Below are 19568 nucleotides of genomic sequence, written 5' to 3' on the forward strand. Positions count from 1 at the left end.
CTTGTGCACTGGCCTTGCTCCAGGCTTACCCATGGTCCTTACGCTCTGGTCTCTGTTTTTCTCCTCATTACACGGGGGAAGAAGGCATCCTGGGCTCCCGCTCTGCCTCTGTTCCTGACACCCGGCCTGGTCGTGCCCAGTTGGGACACTCCATCTCTCCCTGTCCCTCTGCCTGTTAATCCAGTGCTCACTGTGGGCGGCCTGGCTACATGTTGCGACTATATGACTTCGGCTGAGCGACCTCAACTCTCTGCGCCTCAGTTTCCTTCCTTCTTTGTAAAGTGGGGAGTGGTGACATTTGCCTCAGAGGGTTGTTGTGAGGGTTATTCGAGGTCCTATGTGTAAAGTGTTGGGCACAGGACCAGGTACCCGGCGCCAGGCATGCTGGACCGGCCGCCTACCATAAGGTACCAGGGACAGGGCGCACGGGACCAGGCACACCAGACTGAGCTCCCAGTGGGGTTGAGCTTCTGCTGTTTTTGTGGCTGTCGATTAGTAATGCCCAAGCCGGGGCGCGGAGGCTGAGGGATTGCTGGCTTGGGGAAGGGCTGCAAGTCCAGGAGCACCCCAGGCAGCGCGTGTTGTAGGCGCTGAGGGAGGCCGGCCTGGTGGGAGCAGGGCACGTGAGGGCCAGGGCGGTGGAAACGGGGGTTGAGGCCGAGGCGGACCCCGTAGTACCTGTTAAGCAGCGACGGGGAATTGGAGAGAGGGTGCATGGGGTGTGAGGGCGCCCCTGGCAGCTGTGCTCCACACCAGGAGGCCAACCACACGTAGGTGGACCTGGTGGAGATGGATGGAAATTAGCAGAACATTCTTGACACTGAGACCCAGGGGTCCTGTATTTCTGCCACCCGGGGGGCTTCCTGCAGGGGTTCCCACACAGAGGGAAGAAATGAGCCCTCTACCAGAGGCTCGGAAACCTCAGACCCTGGCTCCAACCTCAGGCCTGGTTTCAGGCCCTTGGTGCTGAGTCACATAATTATAACTGGGCCGCCTTCGGCCCTGCCAGCTTCCCTGTGGGCAGTAGAGTGGACGGCTGGAGGGAGGCTGGGAGGGCCGACTCCCCCCGAAAACTGTTCCCAAGCTTTAGTCTGTGGACGGCACCGTGAGCCTTGCTTTTTGCCAGAGTTGAACATCAAACCTGTTTTGAGCTCTTTGCTTGAGGATGTGTTTGCAGGTGGCTGTCCTTCCTACGTAAGGTCCCCACCCAGGGGCCTTCTCTGCACTCCGGGTATTTCCCTGGATGTCCAGCAGGGGGCGCTCACCCACTGAATGTGGGATGCCGCTCTGCTATAGATCTCTGAGCACCCGCACCCCCCCCAACCTCTCAAAGGGTCCCCACAGGTCCCTGGTGCAGGTTCCTTGGCTACCTGTCAGCCTTTTGGCCTTGACTTTTATCAGCCTCGGATTTTAGGGGGTGTATCCCAGGGCGTTTGCAAAGCTGTATCGTAGTCCTCGATTCACAGAATTCACTGCCTATAAAAAAATGATTCGAAATGATCATACAAAAGTCCCCTCCCCAGAAGAAAAATCACACAAGACAACTCACAGAGTGTCCTGAGCACCCGCACTGCCTCCATCAAGGAAACACCAGGTTCTGCTGAAACCTCACACACGAGGCATCCACGCCTGACCAGGGGGCTGTGGCACCGGAGGGTGCCTCCACTGTGTCTAAGCAAAGGCCCCGGGGAACCGGGCCCGGGATTGAGGGAAGCCATGTGCTGGCTCTTTAAACAGCCCGTCCCACATGTGTGGGGTGAATTGGGTGGGGTGAGGGGGCCTGATGAATGTGCCATTAATGAGCCAAGTTCCACTGGGAATAATTCTCCCTTTGTGTCCCCAGCACCTCCCCAGCTGCTGCCTGTGCGGATCTCACTCCCCGAGCCTCAGAACATGTGTCTTTGCCTTCTGCCCCAGCTGGTGATGGAGTAGAAGCTTCCGCTCTCTCCTGCCAGGGTCTGGCCAAGGACTTAAGCAGGTATTGTACTAAACTTTCCCTCCACGGTCGCTGGAGAGGAGGGGCCTGGTGGTCTCTTCCCCCTAGGCCTTGGACTCAGCTGCCATCGGGTATGGCACCAGCAAGGTGTTGACAATCTGGATCTGTGATGCCATGAATTTGGGCTGTAGCCGATGTGGAGTTTACCCCTGCAGGCAGGTGTCTGTGTCACCATGGGGGCGTCCTTCGTGAGTGAGTGTATTATCAGGGGTCTCCAGAGAAACAGATCCAATAGGAGGTATATATAGATACAGACAGAGAAACGTATGTTAAGGACTTGGCTCATGTGAATCTGGGGAACTGACAAGTCTAAAATCTTCAGGGGGCAGGGGGTGGTAGGGGCAGCAGGCTGGAGAGCCAGGGAAGAGCCAAAGCTGTAGCTCAAGTCTGAAGGCCATCTGCTGGCAGAATCCCTCTTCCTTGGGGGACCTCAGTTCCCATTTACTGATTTATTGACTCATTTATTTCTATCAATGTGGACTTGGGGTTATCTATTTTATCCTTTGGGTTATAATAAAATAACACTTGATTCTTTTTTTTGGCCCAAAGTATCTTAGCTTTGGCCATTGGGCCATTCATTGGCTCCCAGGGCTTTATGTTGAGGGGGTCCAGCAGCCCTGAGGCAGGATAGAGATACAATCAGATGTGCATTTTTGTTTTTATTTTAATGTTTATTTATTTTTAAGAGGTAGAACATGAGCAGGGGAGGGGCAGAGAGAGAGGGAGACACAGAATCGGAAGCAGGCTCCAGGCTCCGAGCTGTCAGCACAGAGCCTGACGCGGGGCTCGAACTCACAGACCGTGAGATCATGATCTGAGCTGAAATCGGACACTCAAACTGACTGAACCACCCAGGCGCCCCAAATTTGCATTTTTAAAGGCTCTCTCCCTAGCTGCCTGGCAGGGCAGGACTGGATTCTGCACTGACCAAGACTGTCCTGAGGCTCTGTGTCCTGCCCAGGGCCAAGACGAGACCAGGCGTGGCTGCGGTTAAAAACACCCTCCACTGCACCTGCAGACTTTGCTAAGTCCTCTCTCTCCCTGGCTGCTCTTAGCCACGGGGCTGTGGCCTAGATCCAGGGATCCAAATAAAACTTGTCTTTTCCCCTCTGGTGTGGGTCGTGGAGGTTCTCAACTTAAGTTTCAAAAATGCACAGATGAAAATTTCATTTTGCTGAAATGGAAGTTGTTTACGAGCCTGGGCCGGAGAGTCTGAAGTTCTCGTTGGTCTCATGGTTTGGAGATACATTGTGCATCTGTTCCCATTTGCAGCCAGGCTTCTCTTGCTGGAGCTGGCGTGCCTTCTTTGTGTTTTCACCGTGCACACGCATGGTGCAGTCTGTCCCTGCTCCCCCCACCTCTGTGGTTTTATCTTTTCCTCTTTGGGCTTGGAGGGGAGTGGCGGGGCAGTGAGGCCTGGTGTCTTGACAAAGAAGGCCCAGGGCACATCTTATTACCGAACGGACAGATGTTCTGTTCTTGCAAGCATGCTGGGCGGCTTCCTGCTGCCTCGTCCTGCTTCTGATGGCTGCTGTGGAAATGATGACACAACCCCACGTTTCCAGGGCAAATGGCTTTTCTCTGGGAATTTTCACACCCCCTCCCTTCCCCCATCCCCGTTGGTAATCATTAGGGCACAAGCCTTTGGGAGAACAGATGTGACTTTGAGAGAGGCCGCGGGGAGGAGAGAGAGCTCCGTGTGCAACCCTGCCTGAAGCAAAGGGCTTGTCCTGGGAGGGACGCTGTCCACTGCGGTGGCTGGGCTTCTGGCCTTCCCTTCGCCTCCGGCCCTGCCCTCTGCAGCCTCCACACTCAGCAGACCCCCTGACCCATAAGAGCATTCTAGACAGCATCCTGTAGTGGTGAGCTCTAAGAGGCTGCAGCCAGGCAGAGAGTCAATGATAAAGAATTTCTAGCAGTACAAGTCCAAAGCCCTCACTCATGCCAAGGCAGCTACAGCTGACCACGGGTTTTTGGAGCCTCTGGAGGCTTGTGGCAACGAGCCTGGTATGTTGGTACCTGGGCCGGTGGGGGAAGAGGGGTGAACCTGAGCAAACAACATCCCTGTTCAGAACTGACTGACGTGCCTGTCGGCCTGCCGGGGACAGCTGTCCCACAGGAACTGGTAACTTGGAAGCCTGGCCAAGGGCTGCCTGGAAAGACCTGGAAGAAGTGAGATTAAGAAGCAGCTTCCTGCAAGGAGGAAGTGATCCCATGCTGATACAGGAGGCCCAGGGCATAACACCCCTGAGAAATGCCACCCCAAACTGCAGCCTGGGATTGGGGAGGGGGGGACAGGCAGGTGGCCTTGGCTCACCGGGGTTTCTGGTGAGATGTCCCCTGGGCCCTGCCTACGTCGGGCAGCCCCAGATTTCTCCACACTTCTCCCGGACTTGAGGGATTTTCCTGGCAGGAGCTGGACTGCGTGACTCCCTCACCCCACCCGGGGTGGTACCCTCTTCCCCCAGGTTAGAGACGTGAACCCCTTCAAAAGCGTTCCACGCCCTCGGAGCCAGCACGTGTGTGAGCTCCCAGCTCGGTGGTTAATTCTGCAGGTGGGGTCGGGACCATCCTCTGTGTTTTAAAGATGTCGGGTTGCTGAGGCTGAGGCTCTCTGGCAACAGGAGCTTCCCCGAGCGGACTCGGGTCTGACCCAGCTCGTTCCTTATTTACATATGCCACCTGTCATTACGGTCATTCTCATGCCTGAAAGACCCACTTCTTACAGGGCAGACCGGGCACGGGTCTGCTGTAGAGCGTCACCCTCCTGGCGGGACCAGCACAGGCCATCCGAGTGGGGCTTTGGGCCGCTGGCCCGTCTCAGGAATGGGAACCGGGGTGGGGGCAGCTGGGCGGGCTTGTCTGGAAGCTGTACCCTGCTGGCTTCGGCCGAGGAGCACAGTGGAGGGAGGCCGCTCCTTCCCCAGGGGAGTAGGTAGAAGTTGGCCGCCTCCGTCTGGGCAGAGCAGGTGTGGAGGGGTGGGGCCGGAGACCCTAGCCCCATAGTTCTTTTTCCCTCTTCTGGAAAGGAGGGGTGGGCAGCCAGGCGGGGCTTCTCTGGTGTGCCCCCAGAGGAAGTGCAGAGCATCAGCTTTGTGACCCCAGCCGGACTGGAGTCCCGGGACCCCTAGGGCAGCCTGGAAGGGAGTCCGACCTGACGTGGGGTTCGGTGAGGAGCCAGTGAGGGCGTGGCCGGGGGTGCCCAGCGCAGCTCCCAGAAGGTGGAGAGTTTCAGGGCAGCGGGGTCTGGGAGCTCCCCCTCCATTCCTGGTAACCCCCTTGGTCCCGTATTATGTTGGCTGCTGTGTGCTAGTTTTCGAGTTTGGCTTTTCTTCCAAGCCAAGCGTATGCCTTAGAGCCTCCAGCCCCAGCTGGAGGTGGGAAGAGAGGGGTTGCCAGCAGCAGGCCGTTCATGGACTGCCCGAGGGGAGGTGGAGAAATAGACCCGAAATCCAAGACAGGGCCCCAGGGAGGTAGGGTGGAGGAAGGGCTTCTCACCAGCACAGGCCTGGCTCAGGGCCCTTCCCCACCTAGCATGGCTCCTGCCAGTGTCAGTCAGTCAGTCAGCTTCTCTTATTCTTTAGCTCGTGAGATGCAGTCACAGGCCTGCTACAGCAGCTGCAGGAAGTGATGAGTGCTCTCAGTCTAGTGGATCATATAGTGGGGTATTCTGCTTTATTTATTCGCCATCTGTCCATCCATCCGCCCGTCCATCCATCCTCCTGCTCGGCATACACGTCCTGGGTTGATTCTGTGCCATATCCCACGTGTGATGTGGTGCGGGGGGAGGAGCATGAAGCTGCAGAGACTTGCCTCTTGTCCGTTAATGAGCTGTGTGACCTTCGACAAGTTACTTGACCTCTCTGAGCTGTCGTTTGCCCATCTTTAAAACGAGGCTAGTAGTACCCACATCTTGGAGGTAATTGTGAGGAGAAAATGAGGTATGTGAAGAATGTAGCTCAGGGCTTGACAAATGGGAGGCATTTAATTAATGCGGGCTCTCCCCTGACATCCAGCGGTGCTGGGAGTGCTGGGGGAGAGGAGACGACACAGCAGTGATCCAGCACGTAAACTCTCCAACTGGCTGAGAACAGAAGAGCCAGAAGAGAGTCTCCTCTGCCTGGAGGAGTCGGGGAGGCTTCCAAGAGGGGGAGCCGTGTTTTCATGGGTTTTCTAGGTGTTTGCTGAGGGTGAAGAAGGAAAAGGTACTTCAGGGAGGGGGAGCTCTGTGTATCGCAGCCTCGGGGGGAGGTGGTGATGCCCAGCAGATTTAGGCAGCGGGTCAGGAGAGGCCTGGATGGACTGGAGGGGGCAACACAGGTGGTTGTGGGCCGAGTAGTGAGGTTAGCGGGAAGGGACGCAGGCATGGCGGGCGGTGGTCAGGTTTGGGGGTGAGCCTGTAGCCAGACTGAGGAGTCTGCTGGGACCCACAGTGTGAAAGAAAGATTGTTTCCCCGGTATTTTTTTTTTTTTAATTTTTTAACGTTTATTAATTTTTGAGAGACAGAGTGCAAGCGGGGGAGGGGCAGTGAGAAAGAGAGAGAGAGAGAGACACAGAATCCAAAGCGGGCTCCAGGCTCTGAGCTGTCAGCCCAGAGCCTGACATGGGGCCTGAACCCACGGACTGTGAGATCATGACCTGAGCTGAAGTTGGACACCCACCGACTGAGCCACCCAGGAGCCCCAGATTGTTTCCCCTTTAAAGCAGGGGAGAGTCAGGACTGAGTGTGGGGGTGGGGAAAATCTCTGATGGCCAAGGGGAACCTGGATGGTGAGAAGAGGCTGGAGGTCACGGGGCCAGTGGAGGTTGGTACTGTGGTCGAGGTGGGAGGTGATGGTGAACTGAACTAGGGCAGTGGCTATGGGGCCCGAGAGGCTCTGAATCTGTCTTTGTGTCTTTCATTCCCCCCTTCCTTCCTTCCTTTTATCCTTCCTTCCTCCTTCCCTCCCTTTCTTCCTTCTTTCTTTCCTCCCTCCCTCCCTCATGTTTGTTGAGCTTCTGTTCTGTGCAGGCCTCACAAGCTGTTGCCGGGGATACAGTAGTGACCCTGCAGACATGGGCCATACTTCTGAGGGGACTGTGCAGGGACAGCGATTCCTGGGCTGGGCTATGGTTCCAGGCGGGGGCTCCCAGGACCTTGGGCTTAACACCGGCATTTCCTCCCTGTGCAGCCCAAGGCTGGGGCTCAGGAGGGCAGGGGTGTAATTCCCCATGGGGCTCAGGAGGGCAGGGGTGTAATCCCCCATGGGGCTCAGGACAGCAGGGGTGTAATTCCCCATGGGGCTCAGGAGGGCAGGGGTGTAACTCCCCATGCAGTGCCACCCAGCATGCAGTCCCAGCTTTTCATGTCCTGGCTACAAGGCAGAGGACGGCCGGCTCTTTGGGGATGGCTTGCCCACTTTGTGCCCCCAATAAGTGCCCCTTCTCCTGACTTTAAAAATCCATCTCATTGAGCATCCTTGCCTGGTGGCTTTGCAAACCATAGGATCCTGTGACCTTTCTCAGGTTTAGAAAGATGGGGGCTTCCCTCCCTCCCCCTTTTTATTGTCCCCGTTTTAAAGATGGGAAAACTGAGGCCCAGTGAGGTCAGGACCTTGCCTGAGGTTACAAGCTCTGAGAGCAAAGTTGTGGTGGGAACCGTTTGGGTCGGGTGTCTCAGCAGACTCCTACTCCAGGGAGCCTGCCCAGCTTCTAACTCCTCCTCCTGAATGAGGAGCTCTGGGCTTGGTATCCCTGGATGCTGTGAGCGTCAGTGAGGCAGGGACACTGAGTGCTCCCCGGGACAGAATGACTTCTTGCTGTTCCGTGAAACAGCACAGCAGCAGCCGCAGCTGACGTGTATTGAGCGCTTGCTGTATGCCTGGCATTGCTGTACTAAGAACATTTGGTATGTTATTTCACTTACACCTTGCAATATCCATGTTGGTGGGAAGGTCCTATTGGTTTTTAGTGCACAAATGAGGAAACTGAGGATCAGAGGGGTTCAGTAACTTCTCTGAGTCAGTTTAAGGATTCAGGTAAATGAGAAATTTCCCCTATTATCCATTAATCTTTCCGAATTAGGTGAGTGAGGAAGTGAGTTTAATTCAAACCTCATTCCTGGGCACCCCACCCTCCCCTCCCCACCAAAATCACACATACGCAAAGCAAGACTTGTCGATGGGGGGGTAGGGGGGTGGAGCTGAGGTCGGGAAGCTGGGGGGCGTGGCTCTGGGCTTCGCATGTGACAGCAGTGGGAAGACCTAGGATCATTTCCGTGATTCTCCGTAAGCTCTGGCCTCAGTTGGAGAGAATTTCAGTTTTGGCCTCTCTCCTCTGTGCCCCTGATTACGGGTCTGTCCACCCGGATATCCACCCATCCCTGTGTCCCCATAGTGGCCAAGAGCCTCCCATGTGCCCAGCTATGGGCTAAGCACTGGGCATTCCGTGGGGCATATGGGAGTTGTGGCCTCAGCCCTCCAGGAGCCCACCTTGCCCAAACTTGTTTCCTAAGGAGAAACCGGATGCTAAGGACGCTGGGGGGCGGGGGGGGGGGGGTTGCTACCCTGGGATGAAGGGGTGAGAGCAGGCCCCTCTGGTCAGCTGCTGACCTCCCAGAAACAAAGGAGCCACGCCGTGTTGGAGAGCAGAGGCATGTTCCCAGGCTGGGCAGTCGCTGCACCGTGGAAATGCTCACGCGAAGGAGAAACCCTTCATCTCTTTCCGGATTAAAAACTTCAAGAGATGCAAAACCATGTAAATATAGCGGGCGCGTATTCTGCGTCAAAACTGAATACGTACCCGGCCTCTGAAAGCGGCTAGGAAACCCAGTGGTACCTCTCACACGTGCTTCCTTAAAGTCAGCGGATGAGGCAGGAATTGGGTCGGTCTGTTGTCAGGGAAAGATTGCCTTCACGTGGACAAATCAGTTCCTGAAAATCTGAGTATTTCGGGAAAATAATCCCTTATCTTCAGACACAGTTACAGGCTAATTGCGTCCAGCGACGACTAGACAGGGTGTGGATGGAATTACACAGACAGGCCCGCTGGGAAGGTTATGAAAAGAGGGTATTATTTTTAGGGCTTGGTAACGCACACACGCGCGCGTGCACACACACACACGTCTGCACACACGCACACACGCACACACACACACACAGCGCACAGCACACGCCTCAGACGCTATGCTAATTATGCTATCAGTAGGTGCTCACGATGCTATTTCCGGCCCAGCCGTTCTGGATTCTGTTCTGTCACGGAGCCTTGAGTCAGCAGTTCTGGTCCTCGGCGCCTGGCTTTGGCTGCACCGCTCGCAATGAGGCCAGCCCCATGGCAGCCTCCGTGTCACTGCTCCTCAGGCACGGAGAGTCGTGCCCCCTCAGACCAGCCGCCCTGTGCCCTGCCTAGCGCGGGGAGCTGCTGCTGGGGAGCCGCGAGGACCCGCTCTCTGCTCGCAGTGAGAGAAGAAGCGAGACACTTGGAGCTTCTGGCTGCACCTGTTTGTGTTTTCCTCCTGGGAGCATTTCCACCCCGACCGGCCTCTTTGGAGCCCCGGGCAGGACCCCTCTCCTGCTGCAGGTGGCGGGGCCTAAAGTTCGCCACCTCTTTCACCAGTCTGGCTTCAGAAACCAGCCTGCTGCTGATTTTGGCAGCTGGGAGATCCCCTCTCTGCCTGCAACTGAATGTTTTTCTTCAAAGGCCTCTCTTCCCTGGGACCAAGTAACCTCTAACACCTTAAGCTTAAGCTCTAGAGGAACTCAGTGGATTAACACATCAACATTCAAACCAAGTACCGTATTTAATCTCTCTTAACAGGCACTGAAAAGTGCTTATGGAATTTTCTGTTCTTGGAAAGATTTCCCCGAGAAGAAAGAGGGGTAACACTGGTGATGTTCTTGATCTGCAGCAGAGGCAGTCACCTCTGGCCCAGGCTAGTCCACCGTTTCTCTCTTCCCAGGTCTGAGCGAAACTTGACGTTGTGTCTAAGGGCGGGCTTGAACTCTGGAGGTCAGAGTTTTATTGGGCCCGATGTCCACCTTGGGCCACCCTGTTTGTTTTTGCCTGTGATCTTAAACCTAGCGTAATACCGGCAGTTATAGGAACAGCCTGGATTCTCTAAAGACAACTGTTACCTGAGGGGCGCCTGGGTGGCGCAGTCGGTTAAGCGTCCGACTTCAGCCAGGTCACGATCTCACGGTCCGTGAGTTCGAGCCCCGCGTCAGGCTCTGGGCTGATGGCTCGGAGCCTGGGGCCTGTTTCCGATTCTGTGTCTCCCTCTCTCTCTGCCCCTCCCCCGTTCATGCTCTGTCTCTCTCTGTCCCAAAAATAAATAAAAAACGTTGAAAAAAAAAATTAAAAAAAAAAAAGACAACTGTTACCTGAGAAAGGCCACATAAAATGCATCCGCTTAAGTCAAAGTTGTATGGGAATAGCGGGGAAAAGGTTTAATTGCGACTCTACCTTGAAAAAAAAAAACACATGAAAAATTACGAAAATGGCTTATTTTATATTTAACAAGATGTAGGCTTTCATTTTTTTTTTAAGATGTAGGCTTTCATGATAGCCATATGTTAATATTTAGAATGAACAAAGAGTTCTGCCCCTATTATTCTGACAGGTTTTCGGGGCTGTGTTCTCACCTCACATTTGACTCTTGCTGCTGAAGCAGAGACCCTTCTCTGTAAATACGCAGGGGCTTAAACAGTTTTCTGAAGGGCTCCTCTCAGCTCCTTGATCTTGACATTGCCTCTCTGAAGCCGCCTTCTTCACCTTCCTGAGTGTCTCTTCTTCATTCGTTCACAGAATGCCGTTTGTCACGGCTTCGGGTGGCTTTTGAGCACTTCCGCGGAATCGGGTTCAGTGACTTCACGGTGTCCTGCATGTTTTGCTAAATTTACGGCTTCCTCTGCACTTGGTGGCATCGTGCTCGCACCGACAGTCACTGAGAGATGAGCCAGACAGGCTCCCTTCCCTCTTTGAGGGGGGATTGAGGCTCCAAGGCATCGTTTCGTTGGCGGAACCCTCGTAACGCTGACCTTTGCTTCCTCTTCTAGAACCGTGTTGCCGTGACAACATGGATGGTGGGGACCCTCTCCGAGGGATGGGACAACTTGAAACATATCCTCTGCGAACCTCTTCGCTTTCTGATTTTCCCGATTGCTGGGGGAAGCCGAGTAGCTGCTGCTTTGCTCGTGGAAGCAGGCTTTGAAATTGAAGGGTGCTGTTGAAGGTGTGGGCCACCATATTCATGGGCTCTTGGCAGAGGACCCACAGGAAAGAATATATTGAGAGTGTCAGTCATAGAAACACCTGCTCATCCGCGGAGTGACTTTTTTTTTTAAACTTACTGGGTGTTGTGAATTATGTAACGGATCGCGATCGTTTCCCTTTTTGCTTTGGCTGTTGGGAGACTGCAACTTATTCCAACAAGGGCTTCTGGAATAACCTTACCCCCTCTGGCTTTTCTACACCTTTTCTACCTGAGTTTCTTCTTCCTCCCTCCTTTCCTTTTCTTTCTTTCTTGAGTCGGGGTGGGGGGGGGGGGAGCCGGGGAGGGGCAGAGAGAGAAGGAGAGAGAATCCCAAGCAGGTCTTGCACTGCCAGCACGGAGTACTATGTGGGGCTCAAACCCACAAACTGTGAGATCATGACCTGAGCTGAAACCAAGAGTTGGATGCTTAACCAGCTGAGCCACCCAGGTGCCCCTCTTTTTTGCTCCCTTGAAATGGAAGCTTAAATCCTTTTTGAAATTAGGTAGAGCGGGCACCAGGGTGGCTCGGTCGGTTAAGCATCTGACTCTTGATTTCAGCTCAGGTCACGATCGCACGGTTTGTGAGTTTGAGTTCTGCATCCTGCTGGCTCTGTGCTAACAGTGCTGAGCCTGCTCAGGATCTTCTCTCTCTCCCTCTCTGTTCCCCCCTGCTTGTGTTCTCTCTCTCTTTCAAAATAAATAAACTTAAAAAAATTGTTTTTAAATTACGTAGGGTATATTTTCCAGAAAGTTTATCTCAGGAGCATCTCCTACAACTTCCATCTCAAAAGAGCTGAATGGATTTGGTAAAGGAAGAAAGGTGTTTGAGGCTCTTATTTTGTCGTCTTGGATGTGCATTGTTTGCCACTAATTCCTTTCTCATGTGATGAGACTTCTTGGCACTAACTTAAGTTTTTCATAGCCCCCGAGGTTTCCCCCATCAGCCTGCCTTCCTTCTTTTTTTTTTTTTTAAATATTTTTTAACGTTTTATTTATTTTTGAGACAGAGAGAGACAGAGCATGAACGAGGGAGGGTCAGAGAGAGGGAGACACAGAATCTGAAACAGGCTCCAGGCTCTGAGCTGTCAGCCCAGAGCCCAACGTGGGGCTCGAACTCACGGACCGTGAGATCGTGACCTGAGCCGAAATCGGCCGCCCAACCGACTGAGCCACCCAGGCGCCCCCCTGCCTTCCTTCTTGTAGGAATCAAAGGTTAAAATTGCAACCTGCATGCTTCATTTAGAAACAAAAGTGAGTCCCCTCTCTCTTGACCGATTTCTAGCTCATTTTGGGTTGCCTCTTTGGGCATAACAGTAAAACCCACAGCCTCCATTTTCTGTCGTGACAGAATTGAAAGAATGTTCCCCATGAAGAGTAGTCTTTGGAACTTCTTTGTTTGAAAGGAACTCTGGAAGGTCTCATGCGGATATGGTGAAGATGGTGAGGAAGACATATAGTAGAGCAGCCCTTTCCAAGAAGAACGCGAGAGAACTTTCTGGAAGGGATGGGATTTTTACCTGAGCTTGCGCTTCAGCCCAAGGAAACCACTCAGGCTCCCGAGGGTGAGCATGTGAGGTTGAATGTTGGAGTCTAGAAGATTGATAGAACCCATCAGTCTTCTCCCCCTTCTCTATTCATCAAACAATTCAAGACGTTTGCCAGGACCTTTGCCCATGCCCTCTGTGGTTTCACACCGCATGTCTTTATGGAGCCCTGGCTGTACGTAGGGCACACCGTGTGGCTGGAGAGCAGAGCGCAGGTGCAGACACACGGATAAAGTGGGATGGGACAAGGATGCACCAAGGCTCCCACCTGCCAGCGGTCGAGAGAAGTCTGAGGGCCGGCTGGGACTGACCCTTCCAGGAGCTGGCCCGGGGCTGTGGCTTGATACCTGGGAGGCATTGAGAGAGCTGGGGAAGGTGGGGAGGGCGCCTGCTCGGCAGCGAGGTCACAGGGAGGACCCTGGCCCTGCTCAAGTACAGGGTGGAGCGTGTCACAAGATCAAAGCCAGGATATGGAATTGGGACTTCTTCCCGAAGGCAGTGGTCAGCTTTTGGAGCAAGGTCGTGTGACATCCAAGCTGTGTCTCCCACACCCGGGGACGAGGATCCCAGATCTGTCGGACCTGGTGGGGAATGTGCCAGCAGGGTGCCATTCGTGCCCGCACCTGGTCCTGTTTGCTGGCCGGATGTGCTGGTCTCGGGCTCACGTTCGCGTGTGGTCGCTGAACTTGGGCCACACGCAAGGGCTGAAATGGAACAGCTCCCAGCAACTGGAACCTTAGGGAGACGTCAGCGAGCACAGAGTGGTGTGACGTGGGTTGGACTTTGGGGGCCTCAGACGGAGGAGCAAGACGCAAGCAGGCGGTGGTAGTACGGTCAGAGCCGGCTCCCTAAAGAGAAGGTTCACGCGGTTTTGGGCAGCGGCCCACAGCCCCCACCACGGTGTACTGGATGGCGGTGAAGGCCAGCAACTTGAAGAAACAGGACCTGGGCCTCCTCCATCGGTGTTTACATTCTTAGCGTTCCCCAGATGGAATTTTCTGTGATCTGACCTACTTTTCTTTAGCATGTGTGCTTGGGCTAATTAGCAGTGCAGGGGTCCATCGGTCCTGTTTGGAGAGCACGGCTGCTATGGCAACTGGAGACCTCTCCGAGGCTGCAGGCGAAGGGAGAGCGGCCCAAGTTTGTTTCTCTTGCAGTCTCAGAGGTGTTTCAACTTGCTCCCCCACCTTGACTGTGGCCCAGTGGGATTTAAAAGTCTCTAGCACATAGTTTATCTCTCAGGTACAGAGATTTGGCAGGTCGGCCGATCTTTCCGGTATGTGTCAGTAAGTAACTTGAGGACAGACTTGTCTTACTCAACGTTTATAGGCCAGGTACATGGCAAGGGTGTTAATATGTGTTGAATCGCTAATTGTTTTAGAAATCGTGGGTGCATCCCTCGATTTATCCAGGTTTCGAGGGTGTCTTGAGGACATGAGTAGGAGGGTCGGCAGTGGGGCCGGTCGACGTGGACTTAGCTTGCCAGCAGGGTCCCAGAATATGTGTGCGGTGATCCAGAGGCCCCAAGAGGGGCTGAGTTCACGGTTTCATTGCAGCCACTGCTAGAAGCTTCAGGGATCACTGGTTTGCTGTAGAGGGGGCACGCTGTGCCTGGGGCAGGGAAAAGTCTGGAGAACCAGCTGGGAATGAAGAGATGGGAAGGAAGGCAGCACCTCCGGAAGAAAGATCAGGAGTAAGCAGAGGGGAACCGTGCATGGCGTCTGTAGGCTCAGCTGTAGACAGTAGCGTGGCCGGGTGGGTGCTCGCTGCAGGTGTGGATAGCTGAGGGCGTGAGTGCTTGGAGTGCTAACCGCTGGCATTTTAGTCATTTCAGATGGAATCTGTGCTTTCTCGCTGTACGAACCTACGATTGAACCTTTGCGGAACGATTTGGGGTGGGACGGGGTGAGGGAGGGAGGAGGGTGAGGCAGGAGTGGGGGCTAGGGGGTGGTGTCTGTGTTATATGCAGTTCTCGTGATAAACCATGACCCGGGGCTGGGTCTACAGAGCACTGACGCTGGGTCGGATGATGGCTCTGGACTGCTGTTGTTTTGAGTTTCCTTGGTGTGGCTTGAATGGTTTGTCTACCTTCTCGCTTTTTTCTTTTAAGTTTATTTATTTTTGAGAGAGAGAGAGAGAGAGAAGGAGGGGCAGAGAGAGAGGGAGAGAGAGAATCCCAAGCAGGTTCTGCATTGCCTGCACGGAGCCTGACGTGGGGCTCAAACTCACGAACCGTGAGATCATGACCCGAACTGAAATAAGGAGAGGGAGAGAGAGAGAGAGAGAGAGAGAGAGAGAGGTAGAGAGGGGAGCGTGAGCACATGAACAGCAGCAGGCCCTTGCGGCCCTTGTCCTCTGGAGTCGCTCTCCCTCCCCTGCTTTTTTTAGTTTGACGTTTTCTGTCAGCTGAATTACTAGGTAACCAAATTTGTTTTAATCATGTGCCAGCTGAGCATCAAGAGGCCCTAAACGAAGATGTCAGAAGTTCTTCTGTAAGCACACAACACAGACTCGTGACGTTTGGACTTCCGTGGCATCCACCTCACCGGTGCCCACATCGTTATTTGTTTTTCCCCGCGTTCTTGGTGGCGTTTTTGGCATCACTGAGTCGGTGGCAGCCTGCTAAGTGAAGTGTCACTGTGTCATGACATTTGAGTTGCTGGGATTCCACATAAGAGGACCTCATTTTATCGACTCCTTATTTCCTTAAGGGCACTTGTTTAGGGGAAGATGCTTCTCATCAAGAAGGAAAGAAAGTTAACACTGCCCGGCACCAGTTAGGGGCCTGGTCCTGGGACCCTATATATATATATACACACATACATAAAATTTTCTTTAATTTCCCAATACCTTGCAAAGTCCACACTTTCCCTCTTCTGCCAGCTGAGGAAGCAGGGCTCAGGATGGTTAAGGGGTTGGCTGCAGCCTATACCACAAATGAAGAAGATGCCAGGCTTTGAATTCTGGTCTCATTTCAAAGGCCTCTCCTGTTATTGTGGCAAACCCTCACCTGCTGAGGGTGAGGACCTTTGGATGGTTCTCTGCTTTCACGTGTCGTGAACCAAAAAGCTGATGAGTTCTGACTGTGGTTCTTCATTTTTTTTTTTAAATTTTTTTTAACGTTTATTTATTTTTGAGACAGAGAGAGACAGAGCATGAACAGGGAAGGGTCAGAGAGAGGGAGACACAGAATCTGAAACAGGCTCCAGGCTCTGAGCTGTCAGCACAGAGCCCGACACAGGGCTTGAACTCACTGACCTCGAGATCATGACCTGAGTCGAAGTCAGCCGCTTAACCGACTGAGCCACCCAGGCACCCCTGGTTCTTCATTTTTGTAGCGCTGAGTTTGGCTAAAGCCCATACCCTTGGTGCCCAGGGACGGGGTCGCTTTCCTCAAAATCTTGTCTAGGTTAGTGCTTATGAAAATTTTCAGCTCCAAGCAGTAAGGTTGCTTGGACTCCCAAGTGTACATGGGGCCCAAGAGATCTGCTTTCTGGCGGGAAACAAACCCTCAGGGTACCGGAGGCGAACAAATTGCGGGAACTTTGCCCCTAGATGACACCCTGCGCCGACAGTGAGTGACGGCTGCCCAGGACGTGCTTTCCAGAGCAAGCCTCATCGGGCCACCCAGACAGTTACCCTGCCTGCGAGATTGACATTAGCTGCCTTCATCGAAACGCAAAAGTAAACCTTCTCCGGGTTTCCTGCAAATTTCATGTTGTTCTGGGAAACAGTTTTGATTCTCTGGCGTTTTGTTTGACAATAATCTTAAGCAGGCACAGGAGAAAGCCAGTCGGCCACGAAGTCTAGAACTATCCTGACGTTATGAGCGGCAACCTCAAAAGTCCCTGGCCAAACATCCTTGCCACAGCTTCAGAAAACACTCAGGGTATTGGAGGAAATTTCTAAATGCTTTGAGCAGTTCTGTGTTCATTTTATTTTTCTTTTGGCCACAGTTTAGATGCATTTTAAGCTTACTGTGCCATGGGGTGAAGACATGCCGGGAAAGTGTAGAAGGGTTTTCAGCTGATCATCAGGGGCTCGCTTTAATTCCGTTGCCAGCCTGTGTTTGGAGCGCACAGTACAGTTGCACTGAAAGTAGAGCCGGGGCAAATGGTCAGGCTCCCAGGAGTGCCCCAGACTTTCGAACCTGTGAGAGATGGAACCCTTCTCTAGTAGCTTTTGGTGAGAAGGTCCCGGAGCCCAAGCCTTGAGCCTTTGTGAGCTAGCTGGAGCCAGGCGGGGGACCTGGCAAGCTGGGCATTGTTGCCCTAGCCAGGGCGGGGGCCGCGGTGATGGGGTGTGTTTAGAATCACAGAGTTGGGCCCTTTGGTTGTAGGTCACAGCAGGCTGTCTTTTCCCTGGTCACCCTGTGGCTTTCAGGGCTTGACACGGGCCTGTCAGCTTGCCTGGCCTCTGGTTAGGGGGAGCACCTGCTCAGGGCTTCTCCGTGGAGAACTCACCTGGTGGCCAAAGGTGGGGTTGCAGACCTTGTGGCAGGCCGTGGGCTTCTTTCTCTCCACCTTGCCTACCAATTGTCTGAGCGAATCGGAGGCCGGACCGGGTTGGCTGTGAGCAGGGAGCCAGGCCCTGGGATCTCCCTGGTACAAGCCTCATCGGGCTCCGGGCCTGGCCACCGGCCTGAAGGAGGCAGAAGGGGACAGTTGGAAAACCGCACACATCTTGCACATTTCCCGCCGCAGCCTGTTTACCTGCCCTCTCTCCCTCCACACACACACACACACTGGTGGGAGAAAAGTCTATTCCCCTCCTTCTGGAGGGATGAGCCAGCCGGGGGGCGGGTGGGAGGGGGCGGTGGAGAATACCCCTACTTCTCCCTGCGGTCAGCTCGGCGGAGACCACCACGCCCCTCCCTCCTTGGGGCCCCGGGCTCCCCAGCCCGCAGTGCATTTGCATTTCAAAGCCACACAATGCGGTCGGTCGGGGCGAGGCAGGGGAGGCTGGGGGAGGCGGCGCGCACGCAGAGGGAGGGTCTTCGCGCTCCCTCCCCCGGCCCCGTTTCCGGAGCCTGCGCCGGAGCTTTGTGAAGATGCAGGCGTCGGGGCCGCTCGGCGATGATGACATCACCGTGTCACACACCGAAGCCGGGCTGCCGGGGGGTTTAGGAGCAGCTCCACTCGGACCACACCGGCGCTCACGCTCACACTCGCGCGCCCCGGGCAGAGCCGCGCGCGCCGGCCACACTCGCGCACACTCTTAGGCGCGCGCCGGCCACACTCGCGCGCACACTTCCGCGGCGCTCGCTCCCCGGGCTCCGGCTTCGGCCCTAAGCCGCAGCTCCCCGCCGCCGCCGCCGCCACCGCCACGGATGCCAGCAGCTGCTCCCATCTGCAGTGCAGCAGCCCCGGCCGCCGGCCGGTCCGTCCCGGCTCCCGGCTGGAGGAATCGCGCCAGGACGCTGGCCCCGCTCGCGGCTAGTCTGCTCGCCAGGGCGCAGCGAGGATGGGAGGGTCGCAGTCCCTGCAGCCAGTCCCAACCAGCGACCCGAACCTGGAGGCTTCCGAGGCAATGTAAGTGCTCCGCGGGGCCGCCCGGAGGGCCCCCCCCGCCCCTACCCCGGGAGGAGGAGAGGCTGCCTGGGCTTTGTTAGTGTCGCCTCTCCAGATGCCCGTGCAGCCTGGAGCCCGGGCTGGCCCAGGGTTCTCGGCAGCCTTACATGGCTTTGCCTGGTGGCTGCTCCTTTTAGCATTTAGTCCTCCCTCTGGAATGAGCGTCTGGCAGCCCTAGGACTGCCCCCGCCTGCCCCCCACCCGGCAGAAATGACCCTCTGGCATTCGATTTCAGTTGTTCAGCGGCCCAGTGCATGTTCCGGGGCTCCTGCCATGAGCATCTTAACTCTGCACCCCCAGCACAGTGGTATTTCCTGCAACGGAACAGCCGGGCATCAACAAGGGCCTCTTGGGAAGAACCCTTGAGTGTGGCAGCTTGGTGCCCATGGAGACAGACCAGTTTAGGGGCAGCCAGTCGCCTGGCCAGGCAGATGGTGTGGATCATGGCTGGGAGACATTCAGTCCTGTTAGCTTAAGCATCCGTATACTCACTCTGGTGAGCATTGTGGAGGACAAGGCTGCTTGCTATTATTAGTCAAGCCAGAGGAAGTCTTGTCATTGGTCCATTGGTCAAGGCAGGGCTTGACTGCATTGATTCCGGAGCCCAATCTTTTCTCCAAACCACAGAGCTGATGTGCTCAGAAGAGGCCTTTATCCTGGAATCCTTAGTATTGCCATTTCTGTATGGTCGTATCCATTTCCTCTCCAGGCATGTCTGGAGGTTGGGGCTTATTGGGTAGATCTGGCTGGCTGCCGGGCACATTTCAGCAGGTCAGGCCGGCATCCAAGGTGGGCCTCCACATCCCAGGCTTACCTGCTCTACTTTCCCGAAAAGAAGAATGTCTTTCAGAAAAGAGTATTTTCTGGGCATCTGGGGGTGGGGCGGTAGGTGAAGTGATTGCTTGCTGAGAGCCACTGATGTGTAGATTAAAAGATTAGCAGGGATTGGTCTGGGTGTTGTAGTAGGGACAGGGTGCCATGTGGGGCTTCCTCACTGGTCCCCACGCCTGGGCTTCAATGAGGAGCTAGCTCAGCGCGGTGATGTAATGCTAGGCTGAGCCTCATGGTTTTCTAAGGCCCCGTCTCTTTAGCAGTGAACCATACTTAGGAGCAGGTGTGCACTGATCATTTGTCTTCCTCCTTGTAGCTTGGGAAAGCGTCATCTTACAACGGGAGGCACATCAAGCTGAAGACTTTTTTTTTTTTTAATGCTGTGAGCCTTGTACTA

General features: G+C 54.7%; 1 protein-coding gene across 5 annotated transcripts in view; it reads left to right on the plus strand.

Moving 5' to 3' along the window:
• Nucleotides 1-19568, plus strand: part of LOC122201876 (transforming acidic coiled-coil-containing protein 2-like) — a 125766-nt gene that overhangs the window by 25224 nt on the left and 80974 nt on the right. For 3 of the 5 annotated variants that reach the window (XM_042907836.1, XM_042907840.1, XM_042907837.1), the window contains exon 1: nt 18202-18301. In XM_042907836.1, coding sequence (XP_042763770.1) covers nt 18234-18301 — 68 coding nt within the window. In that variant the 5' untranslated portion in view covers nt 18202-18233. Of the gene's footprint in view, nt 1-1843; nt 1979-18201; nt 18302-19568 lie in introns of those variants that run through there. The other 2 variants (XM_042907839.1, XM_042907838.1) reach the window with 1 other exon arrangement.

The sequence above is a fragment of the Panthera leo genome, chromosome D2 (assembly GCF_018350215.1).
Source record: "Panthera leo isolate Ple1 chromosome D2, P.leo_Ple1_pat1.1, whole genome shotgun sequence".
In the NCBI taxonomy this organism is placed as follows: domain Eukaryota; kingdom Metazoa; phylum Chordata; class Mammalia; order Carnivora; family Felidae; genus Panthera; species Panthera leo.